The 13,359-nt window shown below is 35.8% G+C and overlaps 2 protein-coding genes and 1 pseudogene across 2 annotated transcripts; all 3 read left to right on the top strand.

Moving 5' to 3' along the window:
- Positions 1-113: 113 nt before the first annotated feature.
- Positions 114-4,715, top strand: LOC145569345 (uncharacterized). Its single transcript, XM_081628696.1, has 3 exons — positions 114-319; positions 2,551-2,910; positions 3,872-4,715. Exons 2-3 carry the CDS (start codon positions 2,551-2,553, stop codon positions 4,592-4,594), a joined length of 1,083 nt encoding a protein of 360 aa, XP_081484822.1. The 5' UTR covers positions 114-319; the 3' UTR covers positions 4,595-4,715.
- Positions 4,716-7,209: 2,494 nt separating this feature from the next.
- Positions 7,210-10,963, top strand: LOC145569344 (tRNA (guanine-N(7)-)-methyltransferase-like). The gene is made up of 2 exons (XM_081628694.1): positions 7,210-7,357; positions 9,846-10,963. The coding sequence occupies exon 2, from the start codon at positions 9,904-9,906 to the stop codon at positions 10,660-10,662; it is 759 nt and encodes a 252-aa protein (XP_081484820.1). The 5' UTR covers positions 7,210-7,357; positions 9,846-9,903; the 3' UTR covers positions 10,663-10,963.
- Positions 10,964-11,451: 488 nt separating this feature from the next.
- On the top strand, positions 11,452-13,280 carry LOC145566947 (splicing factor Cactin pseudogene; annotated as a pseudogene).
- Positions 13,281-13,359: the final 79 nt, after the last annotated feature.

The raw sequence follows: 13,359 nt of genomic DNA, 5'->3' as shown, positions 1-13,359 counted from the left end.
TTATAGGGCTGGAAACGGAATCGGGTTATTGTTTTCGTTAGTACATGTTTGGTTGATGAGTTAACTAATAGAAACCGTTTCCTTCCTCTAACCCATTCCATTACTTTGTTTCCAGTGTAAAATTTAGGGAAACAAATCCCGTTTCTTTCCTCTATCTCTTCTTTCTCCTCCCATACGACAGTTCTCCCCCAAGAAACCCTCAACTTTGATCGATCGAAACCACAAATTGTTCGACGATTCTACAAGGAAAGCTGCAATTCTCCAGATCTTGCTCCTAAATTTTCAATTTTCTACTGCAAATCTTTAGAAATTATCACAGGTTTGCTATTTCATTTCTCTTGTTCAATTTCTAGGGTTCATATAGTATCAATTTTTGCGTTTTTGGTTTTAATTTTTTACTTGCGTGTTCAATTGCAATATTTTATTTAGGTTTTTGATGTTTGTTGGAGTTGATTTTTGATTGTATTATTGTAATTACTTCAAGTTTCAGTTTCGTATGTTATTGTTTTAGGCTATGAATTATCATCATTGTGGTTTAATGGTGTATGTAAGCTGCGATTTCTATTGATTTTGTAAGAATTTGTTGATTCTCGAAATCCTTGCTCTAAATTTGTTGATTTTTTTTGTCAATTAATTAGTTGCTGCATGTTAGTATTGTATCTCTTCTGCAAGTTTTTGCTATAAAATTGGCAAAAATTAATATGTGATTAAGGGTGTTGTATCCTGAATTGTTAGTTCCTTTTTTATTGATGGGAAGAGTTTATAGTAATGGGAAAAGTAAGTAGGTAATTTTTGGGTATAATATTGTGAATTATTGCTGCTACTATTTTGCTTAATTTTGATTGAGTAAAACATGTCTTTGTTGCTGCTACTATTTTGCTTAATTTTGCTTGTTTCTCTACTAGTTTACTCTTCATGATCTGGTTGACAATATTTGTTCAACTAACTAGAGATTGATATAACTATTGTTTTGCCGTTTATCAGGTTCAATTGCCATTTATTTTCAGTGTTTCTTGTACAATGGCTCAACTTGTGCGTTTTATAAGGAAGAAAAAACTAAAACAAATACAATTAGTAATTGCAATGGTTATTATTATGTTGATGATGTATTTAATGTGGTATATAATTTGCGTTGTTACAATAAAGGGGGTTCAAATAAAAGAAAGGAAAAGAAACAAAAAATTGTTACGAATGTTAGTATTGAGAGGGCTTTATAGGGAGAGTGATGTGAAATGCAAGAGTGAGCTTCGCGTTAATAGAAGAACTTTCAATATTATTTGTGAGATGCTTAGAGACATTGGGGGTTTGAGTGGAACAAAAAACATGTCGCTTCAAGAGATAGTAGTCATATTTTTATACACGTTGGCTCATCATAAGAAGAATAGGTCTATTGGACTATACTTCTTTAGAAGTGGAGAAACCGTGAGCCGACAATTTCACCTTTGTCTAAGGGCTTTTCTCAAGTTGCGTAAAGTACTACTTTACAATCCCACACCAATATTGGATGATTGTGAAGATGAAAGGTGGAAATCCTTCAAGGTATTGGTATTTTCAAAGCCCCTAAATTTTGCTAGGATTTTCTTATTTTTGCTTGTTTGTAAGTAATATTTTTTCCTATTTTTGTAGAATTGTTTAGGGGCATTAGATGAGACTTACATTAATGTAAATGTGCCTTCACAAGAACGACCAAAGTATAGAACAAGAAAAGGAACGATTGCTATGAATGTATTGGGTGTTTGTGCACCTAATATGCAATTTATTTATGTTCTTCCTGGTTGGGAAGGTTCGGCCCATGATATGCGTGTACTTTAAAACACTCTTTCTAGACCAAACGGTTTTAGGGTACCTCGAGGTAAGTGAAGGTCTTTTTTTGTGAGTATATATGTTTTGTTAGTTTTTGTGAGGTAAGTGAAGGTTTTTTTTTTGAAGGTAATTATTATTTGGCTGATGCGGGGTATACGAATTGTGAGGGTTTTCTTGCTCCATATAGAGGTCAAAGATACCATTTAAAAGAATGGACGGACCGACAACCCCAAAAGTGCTGAGGAATTCTATAACATGAAACATGCTAGGGCGCGAAATGTGATTGAGAGATGTTTTGTCCTACTTAAAGGAAGATGGAGTATACTTAGAAGTCCTTCATTTTTCCCTATTCGAACTCATGGATGTATCGTGATGGCTTGTTGCTTATTGCATAATCTAATTAGAAAATTCATGCCTACGGATGATATAAAAGAAGATGAATTGAGTGAATTCGATGATGATTCCGAGAGTGATGCTGATGATGAGATGGAATTTATTACAAGTGTTGCTACTTCAGATCATTGGACCAATTTTAGAAACACATTAGCCCAAGATATGTTTAACAATTGGAGGGCGAGAGGTAGACATGGTCAATAACACAAAAAGTATGATATGCCTTATAATATGTCATGTTCAGTTTTGTCTAATATGCCTTATAATCTGTTATGTATGATATGTTCTATTATAATCAGCCTTGTAATTTGTTCTGTTCAGTTCTAATATGTCTTTTAATCGGCAATTTTTCAGATGAAGGCTAGTCAAGCTAAGGGTGAGGCAAGCAATCGAGGCAGAGGTAAAAATAAAAGGTATTGGACGTATGAAGAAGATGCAGTTCTAATAAGATATTTGCATGAGTTGAGTTGCGATCCGAAGGGGAAGTGTGAGAATGGGTTTAAGAATGGTTACATGAATAAGTTGGAAGAGATGATCAATGGCGTACTTCCTAATTGCGGCTTGAGAGCGGTTCCCCACATTGAGTCGAGGATCAATCATTGGTCGGAGAAATATAGTGCATTGGCGGAAATGTTATCCACCTCAGGATTTGGATGGGATGCTGAGAACAAGATTCTACAAGTAGATAAGTTGGTGTTCGACGGATGGATAAAGGTATGAACTGCTCTTTTTTGTTTTGTCCTCTGCTTCTGTATTATCTGCTGCTGCCCCTCCCCCCTTCTGCTATTCCCCTGCTGTTGCCCCTCCCCCCTTCTGCTATTCCCCTGCTGCTGCCCCTCCCCCTTCCCTTTCTGTTGCTTCCCTTCTGCTACCCCCACTCCCTTCTACTGCCCCTCTCCGTTTGAAAATATGTGGTAACTTTGCTACTTGAGTCAAATTACATATAATGGCAGTAGCATTGTTCATTATATGTTGCATTTATTGTTCTGTATAATATATGCTCATATGTAAGTATGCAATAAGTGAAATGTATCATCTGAATCTGTCCTCTGCTAGCATTTTTCAGATTGTTCTGACAATCATTTTTCTGTTCTGATGCATTTTTCTGTTATACTTTTATTTATGCTAGCAGTTATACTACATATACAAATGACTGTATATACATATACAAGTACTATTGTCAAATTTAGAATTGTAACCATACATGTATATTAGCAAAAGTTAAAGCATATAGTGGAATATAGTGATTCAGATTGCATGTAGTGGAATATAATTTAGAAGTTAATGATTCAGAACAAAAAATTTCAGATAATTGAAGCTGGGTAAATTAGCAGAACAACATATCCTGTTATATAAAATAAGCATCACAATATTCCTGAAGTATTAGACAATGATTTGGGGATAATCATTCTGCACAAGGTTCTCATGTATACTTGATTTTGGCACATTCTTGGTGGTTGAACACAGTTTTTTGTTTTTGTAAATTAGCTCCCTTGACCACAAACTTATTCCATACAGGTATGAGATATAGAATTTGCTGTGAGCTGATGGTTGCTAAATTGGGGTCTTCTTACTTTGTTATCGGCCAGAACTACTGTCTTTTATGGACTGCCGTCTTTTTTAGTACAATTCTGCCTTGTGAATTAATCTTGTTGTATTCTCTCTTACATGGCAGACTCATAAGAAAGCTAAGGGGTTGTTTGGAGTTCCATTCATTCATTATGACACTCTAGCAGAAATTTATGCAAAAGACAAAGCTACCGGAGATGCAAGTGAGTCGTTTGTTGATGTTATAGAAGATATGGATCAAGAGATTGATAAGCAACCATTGAATGTCGAGAGTGAAGAAGAAGATGATGTGAATTCTACTTATTCGGACACTTATTCTTCTACAAGTCAATCCGGAAAACGTCCCATGAAGATAGAGGATGATCATTCAACTCCTTCAAAAATGGCAAAAGTGAAGGCTTTTACGATTCATTCTTCCGCAAGTGATTCCACTACTCAATCCGGAAAATGTTCTACAAAGGCAAAGGAGGCTAAGGTAAAGGGAAAGAACAAGGTAGATTTGAAGAGTTTGTGTAGGAATGATGATGATGATTTGTTAGCCTCCCTCCATGATGTTTCTAATAATTTTGGGAAGATATTTGAAAATATCAATGTTAATCTTGGGACTATGGCTAGTGCATGGTCTAAAGCGGAAGAAAGAGAGCAAAGGATGGATGAAAAAGTGAACAAGGTTTTGGATGAGGTGATGAAGTTAGATGGAATTTCTCCATCCGAAGCTTTAGTGGTTGCTACAATTCTCATGGCTGAAGAACATAAGCTTCGCATCTTCTATCAAGCGCCAAGTAATATGAAGAAACAATATGCAATTGATCTTCTTAAGAAGAAGTAGAAAGTTTTGTCCTAAGTTGTTATTGGAGTTAATGTTTCAATGGTTTTTAAATGCTTTTTTTTTTATTTTTACTTGAGAATACTAGAATTTCAATGCTTTTGTAATCAACAATTTATGTGACTTTTCCTATATCTAGCATATGATATATTATGGTAATCGGTTCAATATATATATATATATATATATATATATATATATATATATATATATATATATATATATATATATATATATATATATATATATATATATATATATATTATGGTAATTAGTGTTGCTCTACATTGTATAATGTATAGCAAAAGTTAGCCAAGACAACAAAAAATAGAAGGAAAGTTATTTGTTTCCAAGTTATCTATGCCAAACAAGAGAAAAGGGATTGGTTATAATTGTTTACGTTTCCTTAGTAATACCAAACAATTAGCTAGTAAGGGTAACACTATATATTACCCTTTCCCCTCCTAATTTGTTCCCGTTCCCTTACATTTACTAATTTGATACCAAACGCCCCCTAAGTGAGGCGTTTGGTTCACTCGGGGGAAACAGAATGAAATTAACAAAGGGATTCAAGGAGAAAAGGTAAAGGAGTTTAGATCACCTTATTTTTGCATATTGTAGCACATGTGAGATGTTCCGGCCCGGTAGAACCCTTTTCCTAACCAAAAAAAAAAAAAAAACTAATTTTGAATTTATTTTTCTGATCTTATTTTACTTATTACTTTTTTAACATGTACTTTTATCAACATGATGTGAAATTTTGTTAACACTATATTGATGATTTTTTTAAAAAATATAAGTCTATACGTCTCAATAAGTCCTCTATATGTCATTGACATTGTACTTGAGATGTTTTTCATGAGATAGCTTATAGAAATTAAGAAATTTACGGAGTATAGTGAGTGGATTTTATTAAATTGTTTATATTAATGTGAAGTTGCGGGCTGGGATAATATTTTAATGATGCAAAAAATTGATATTCCTTACTAATTTACTATACATAGAGAGCACCTATTTCCTTTGTTTTTTCTAGGTGTCTCTTGATTGGCACATATGCCGACGTGAAAATTTGACTTTATATTATAAGGAGTATAAAGTGTATATTTGAAGTTCGGAATCTATATCTTAACTAATAAAAAGTATTAAAAAAAAAAATTGAATTTCAAAAACTATACATTGACAAATACCTAAATGACTATGTTTAATATGGTAGTGCAATAATTATTGATGTCAATTTCAAAAATTATATACATGAATAATGCAATAGTCAAATTGATACACCTTAAGGGGGATAAAATAGAGTATTTAAGTGAAAACAAAAGTTATACTCTCTCGTCAAAAAAAAAAGTTATAATATCTCCGTTTTTAAATACTTGCTCCACTTTCTTTTTTCGACCGTTTTTAAATACTTGTTCTATTTCCTTATTTGAAAATCTTTTACTATATTTAATTTATTTCTCTCACCTAGTGGACCCAATATCAATCATATTTTATTAATTTTATATTATCTCTCCTCCAATTATTTCAACTACTTTTACTTTTTACAATTTTTTTATTCTTATCCATACTCCACTATCTCCATATTTTATTTACTTTCTCCAATTTTTCCTAAAAATCCGCACACGGAGAAATGAGCGAGTATTTAAAAACGGAGGGAGTACTTTGTATGAGAATGTATGATGACCGCTTAAATAGTTTAGTATGTGATGCAATCAATAACAGTTTCAGAGGTCGCTTGCCAATTTGGGATTTATATATGATGATATTAGCAATTAGAATGTTATCTTAGTTTTTTTTAATGCCTTTATTTCTTCTCCTATTTGAAGTATGAGTAATACGATAGCTCACCTTGTGGTAAGATGGGATACTCGTGGTTGTTTGAAATTTGTCTGTGTGGATCTGTTCTCGAATAGTTTTAGGCCCTGTTTTTTCGAGTTGCTCTGTTCTGTTCTGTCATGTTCTGCCCTGCCGAAATCTGCCATGTTCTGCCTTACTCTGCTATGCAGTGTGTGGAATCCTAACCCTACTCTACTCTGCACAGCTCTGATATATTGAAATATGTTCTGCTCTCCTACCGTGCCACAAGCTCAAAAGAATAGGGCCATAGTACTTTTAGGCTTTTAGGGGATTCTAATTTATAAACCTCCTACCTAGGGCGTGTTCGGCAAAATATAGCTGTAGAGGTAGCTGTTAGCTGTGCTGGTGGCTGTTAGCTGTATATGAAGCTGTTAGCTGTCAACTAGCTGTTAGCTGTGAAAATAAATAATTTAGTATGAGTGTTTGGTAAACTAGCTGTGAACTGTAAAATTCTAAAAAAAATAGAAGAAAATTCAACAGCTACCTAGCTTTTCACAAAAGTTAATAATGTTAACTTTTCACAAAAGCTACTTCAACCACTAAACTCTACCCCCACCACTACATTCCCAAACACTCATAATTTTTTCTATGTAGTAGTTTGAATAAGTCAAACCACTAAAAGCTACCTAAAAGCTACCCAAAAGCTAGTGCCGAACACGCCCCTAATGTTTTCCAAAAAATAAAAAAAATAAAAACAAAATGAATGTACTATGACCGTTGATTATTAGATCCGGCGGTTAAGATTATAGGGTCATTAATTTTCTTCCTATGTTTTAATTTCTTATTTCTAGTTTTTCACTTTTGCACTGCATCCCCTCTCTTTCCTCCATTGAAGCGTACTCTGACTTCCCATTGAAGTGGATTTTGAGCTTTCTCTCTCCTCCATTGAAGCAACTTTTGAGTTCTGAGGTAAGCTGTTTTTTCCTTTTCTAACATCGTTTATCAACTTCACAATTTAGGGCTTAATTTCACTGTCTTTTATTTAATTGCTAGCATAGTCAATTTAGGGTTTTTCTAAGGTGGATTATTGAATATTGGGGATAATCCCTGAATTTATGAACCATTATAATGAGCAATTTTGTTTTATGCAATTTACGCTGATATTCTTAAGCCACCAGAATTTTATGTGTTTTTCTGAGCTTCAATTGATGATTGAGTCAAATTTGTTTGCTAATGTGTTGCATTATTCGAGCCTATTTGAGGCTATTGGAGCCTTAGCCAACCTTGGGTTTGAACCTGCCTTATTCCTATTGAGCCTAACACTATTCCGGCTTGGCAGTGTTTAGCACCCCTAGTGAACCCCTTTAAGAAGCTTGATGATTAACAGGGCCGCAATACCATTGAAACACTTCAACCATACTGCCTAAATTCACAGGCTTTTGTTTATAACTTTTCATGTTGGGATGGAAAGCCATGATATTGGGCCTGGGTCCAGGGCGACCGCCCCCTGCCGGGTATGGCCTGCTCGAGAGTTATATTGTGCATTTGTGCTTAATTTAGTTATGTTCAACTTATTGTAGTGAATAACTTTGCACAGATAATTGCTTATTTTCTCTTTATACATTATAAAGTACGATTTGTGGGGTTTTGAAAGTTCTACTATGGGATCTGTTAAATGGGGTTAGGTTAAAGCCTTAAAGGTAATGTCTGCATAATTTCCATCCATCTTCCTTTACAAAATCATCATCCACACAAAAAGCCATTTGATAGAATAGATAGAAATCTTTCTTTTTGTTTCCAAGGAATGTAATTGAAGCAAAATATTATGACTTGGTTAGTTAGAAATGACGTGACAACTAATTAAGGAAATTCTCTCTTAGATTTCATTCAATAGGCTTGATTTTTACAAAGGCAATAACTCCCTTTTGTGAGCTTACAGAGCATAGCTTTTACGGCCCTAATGATATCATGGCTTACATCCACTCTAACAATCTTGCTTAGAAATGATTAAATATCATAACACTATAACAGATATTATAGTGGGAAATAAACAAAATTGCACAAAGGAAATAACACTAACACTTTGTTTGGTTAGCATTTCATTTCCCAATCAACCCTATCTTATCTGGAGGGTTTTGGTTTAATAGGGAAGGAGTATAAATCTCTCCAATTCTTTTCCTCTTCCATCCCTTACGCTTTGTTTGGATAGCAAAGAAGGAAGGAAAGGAAGGGGAGGGGAAAAGGAGGAAGGGAAGGGAAAAGAAAGGGAGGGGGAGGTAAGCTCCATTTTCCCTCCAAATCTCTCCAATTTTGGAGAGATTATGCTTTTCAAAAAGAGAGGAAAAATGGATCCTTTCTCTCCTTCCCCTTCCTTCCCCCAATCCTTTACCCAAACAAAAGAATTTGTCCCCCTCCCTATCTCTTCTCTTCTCTTCTTTTCCTTCCATTTCTTTCTATCCAAACAAAGTGTTAATGTTGTATCCAAACACAAGAAAAAGATATCCTCTCCTCTCCTTCCCATTCCGTCCATATCTTCCCATCCAAACATAGTGTAACGTTGGCCAAAGAGGCCTTTATTCCCCAATACTTTCCCTCAAACTTTGATGGAGGTGAGTGACTGAACATGCTCCCAGATTGAAAAGTATCTTGGGTTTCTTTGCTTGTTGCTGAGTACTAGTAGAGAGCACCTTAGTAAGACTCTTTGCAGGCCTGTAAGTGCACGATTGAAGGCTTGTGCATGAAGGACATGAAAAATATAGGTTATGTTAGGCAGGTTTAGTAGACCAATTGAGGGGTGGGGGTGGATTTATGGTGAGTTAGTCTTATTTTATGGATAGGCCTCTGGTTCTTGATGAAGCCATGATAACACTTCTGTTGCCCTCGTGATGTGGTTGCATGGTCTATGTTTTCAAATTTCAACAGAATATGTATCCCATCCGTCAAAAAAAAAAAATAAAATAAAAAATCAGAGCATGTAGTTACTTTCCCCTGATAAAAGCAAAGGTGTAATATGTTTGGATGATAAATAATGCTTTACTTATGAAGTGAACTGAAGTTAAAAGATGTCATTTTGCTTTTAATTCCTGGAGTTTAATAAGAAGGGTAGGTTTTCTAGTAAGAAATTGATGAAATAGTGTTGACCTTGGCTCATGTTTAATAGTCATTATACAACAAACTGTTTTCTAGACCTCTACATCTACTGATATTGCTATTTGCAAGCTAGCAAACATAATTTTGAAAGCCATGGTTTCATTTGCTCATAGTTGTCGTTTCTTGTTCTCATTATTATTTCTCTTGATGAGTGATCTGCATATATTTTGTTTTAGAGTTTTCAACTGGACCATTTCCTGTGTAGCCGCCTTCTTCTGTCATGTTCTTTCTGAAAAGCAGGTGAATGATATCATGGGTTCTCTGTCTGCTTTCCTTTTAACTCTTTTTTGGGTGTTACTTTAAGCAGACCTATTGAAGCTTCAAGTTTGCACCAGCCAGTCATCCTGGGTAAGAAGGCAAGAAGCATGTTGGAGAACAAGGGAAACCCAACTTTTAATAAGTCAACAGGTTTGCCTCGGAAGCGATTTTACCGAGCCCGAGCCCATAGTAATCCGTTAAGTGATTCTCACTTCCCTGTTCCACTTTCACCTCAACATGTTGACTATTCACTTCATTTTCCTCAAATTTTTCCTTCCCCTGACCGATCTGGAGATGCAAGGAGGATTGAATTTGCTGATGTAGGTTGTGGTTTTGGAGGGCTTTGTATTAGCCTTTCAACTCTATTCCCTGAAAAGCTAATGATTGGAATGGAAATTAGGGATAAGGTGACAGAGTATGTTAAGGAACGGATTTTGGGCTTGAGGACAACAAATCCTGGTCAATACCAGAATGTCTCTGTGGTAAGGACCAACTCCATGAAATACATTCCAAACTATTTTGAGAAGGGTCAACTATCAAAAATGTTTTTCTTGTTTCCCGATCCACACTTTAAAGAGAAGAATCACCGTCGTAGAGTAATCAGCCCATTCTTGTTGGATGAATATGCTTATGTACTCCGGGAAGGAGGGATCATCTACACTATCACAGATGTTGAGGAGCTGGGAGTCTGGATGAGAACATGCCTTGAGAATCATCCCATGTTTGAGGGTATTACAGATGAAGAACTTGAAGCCGATCCTGTTGTTAAGCTCCTGGTATCTGCTACCGAGGAAGGGCAGAAGGTCGCCAGAAATGGGGGACAAACTTTTCAAGCAGTTTTCAGACGTGTTGCTTTGTCTGGTTAGTCTGTACACTGTAACATTGGACTGGCTTTTAAACTCTTGGTGCTAAGAAGTAAAGCAGGTCACCAGGAATTCAAGACAGATTTTTCGAGCCTCAGACAGATTGCTTTGTCTGGTTAGTCAGTATTCTGTATTATTAGAATTGACTTTTTAGTTTTTTCGTCGAACAAATCTATTATACATCTCTTAGGAGTAGTTCAATTTCAATTTTGAGATGCGGAATCTGCACTGTGCTAATATGCAAGATATTGAGTTGTTTTGACTGTATTATCATTCATATATTATGCTTACAGGTTAACTACAAGATGAATTTCAATTTATGCTCACAATTAACTTCACTCAATATATTTTTGGTAAATTTTTTGCACACTAGATTTACAATCAATAATATTAGTAGATCAAATAATATACGGGAACTTTTAACCAGTTTGGGTTATAAGTAATTAATTCATGAAATAAGTGTTTTTTTTATTTTTTTTTTATTTTTTATTTTTTAAATAAATAAAAAAATCATGAAATAAGTTCATAAGGATAATATGATTACTTTCTTACACATAGATTTTAATTTTAGTATAGGAAAGACAACAATTTTGTCAATGACCTGGTAGATTTACTTGGCCATCAAGTATAGGGATAATTCTTTTTTTTTTTTTTGGTAAAGGGATAATCCAGTACTTGCCCTTTAAGTATATATAAATAATCCGCTGCTTAATGTATTTCACCAAATAGAAGTTAGTATCTCCTCCACGATCAATTCTCTTCCCTTATCCAAATCCCTGACCAACCAGAAACATGTTGAGTCATGAGAGCAGCAGGAGCAGACGTAGAAGAGGACGCTGGCAATTCAAGGACAATTCTGACTATGATATGTCAGAATCCTTTGGAGAGGCTGGCTACAGCAGGAAAAGAAAGAGGAATATTTCGGAGGAAGAGGTTAAGGAGTACCTTGCGAAGAAGGCACAGAGAAAGGCTGTGAGTGTGGCGAAGAAATTCAAGAATCAGATAACCAATGAGCCGTTTGTGTGGAAGAAGAAGATCGAGAGAGATGTGATGGTGCAAGGTTTTAAGGCGACAATGGATGATCTCACCGTTATGGCTGAGAAGAAGAGGCAGAAGGAACTGATGGCTGAGGTTAAGATGCAGAAGAGGAGAGAAGAGAGAGCGCTAGAGAAGGCGCAGAGAGACGAGGATCTCGTGATGTTGCAGAGAGAAAGAGACAGGGCTGAATCTTGTAACTTGGAGATGAAAGAAAGAGAGTTTGTTTTAGAGCAGTATAAAATAAGGTCTAGGGTCCGGCTGCATGAAGGGAGACCGAAGCCAATTGATATTTTTATTGTGTATCTTGATGAATCTGATAAATTCGATGTCAAGGAGTTGGATGAGCCGCCTTACATGGTTTTCAAGGGCTTAAGTACTGTTAAAGAATTTCAGGAGCTAATTGATGATATTAAACTGCACCTTGATCTTGACAGGGCGCCCACATCGTCAACTCATGTGGAGTATTGGGAGGCATTGATGGTGGTTTGCGAGTGGGAGTTGGCTGAAATTACGAGAAAAGAGGCAATTGATCATCGAGTTGGACTCAGTGGTATGCATACGAGTGTTGAAAAAGATGTCATAAACTACCTGGAAGGCAAATGTTACAAAGATTTGGTAGCATTATTAGCACAAATCGAGTCATTGATGCTTACTGGAAGAGCGAAGGTGGTTGAGTATTGGGAAGCTGTCCTTAAACAGCTTCACTTTTACAAGGCTAAGGCTTGTCTTGATGAAATTCATATGAGTAGAATTTTGCACCGCATTGAAGTAAAGCAGGCTCTCCAAGAAGAAAACATTAAATCTGTGGAGGGAATCGAGGAAGCAATTGATCCTGATGAGGATAGGGTAGTTTTGGAGAAGCGCTTGGGTGTTTTGGTTGAACAGAAAAGGTGGTTGAAAGAAGCAGGAATGGCTTTAGAACCTCGTTTAAAGCCAGAGGAGGGTGACTTTGAGGTCATGGCAAAGAAAGAAAGTATGGGAGCCATGGAGGAAGGTGACGTGGTTTTGGGTTCCGATGCTGTAGTGAACCTGGATTCACAGGTGTATGATTGGCATGACAGGTATCGCCCAAGAAAGCCCAAGTATTTCAATTATGTTCATACAAGTTATGAATGGAACAAGTATAACCGGACACATTACAGCCGTGATAACCCTCCTCCCAAGTTTGTTCAAGGGTACAAATTCAATGTATTCTACCCACACCTTATTGACAGTTCTAAGGTTCCCAAGCCACTTGTTGAGAAAGACGGGGATTCTACCGAGATATGTATTATTAGATTTCAAGCCGGGCCTCCTTATGAAGACCTAGCGTTCCGAGTTGTGCTTAAAGAGTGGGAGCTTTCATGTAAAAAGGGTTTCAGGTGTACCTTTGAACAAGGCATATTACGTTTGTATTTTAACTTTAAGCGGTATGGTTATCGACGATAAAAATGTATATGCTCCCCTATCACTCTGCACATTCAAGTTTTCAGACTCATCTCAGCATCTGCTTGAGTGTTTTCAGACTGTTATAACTGCAATTGCCTTAAGAATTGTATCTACAAATTTAGTACAGTACTTCGTCATATGTTTTCAAAATCGTATAAAACATAATACAGTTTGTTTTTATCTTGAATCCAAATTATGAATTTGATGATATTTAAGCTGCAGTATATATCTACT

This window comes from Chenopodium album, chromosome 11, assembly GCF_948465745.1.
Source record: "Chenopodium album chromosome 11, dcCheAlbu1.1, whole genome shotgun sequence".
In the NCBI taxonomy this organism is placed as follows: Eukaryota; Viridiplantae; Streptophyta; class Magnoliopsida; order Caryophyllales; family Amaranthaceae; genus Chenopodium; species Chenopodium album.
The sequence above is the reverse complement of the archived record's forward strand: the minus strand, read 5'-3'. Positions and strand labels throughout refer to the sequence as shown.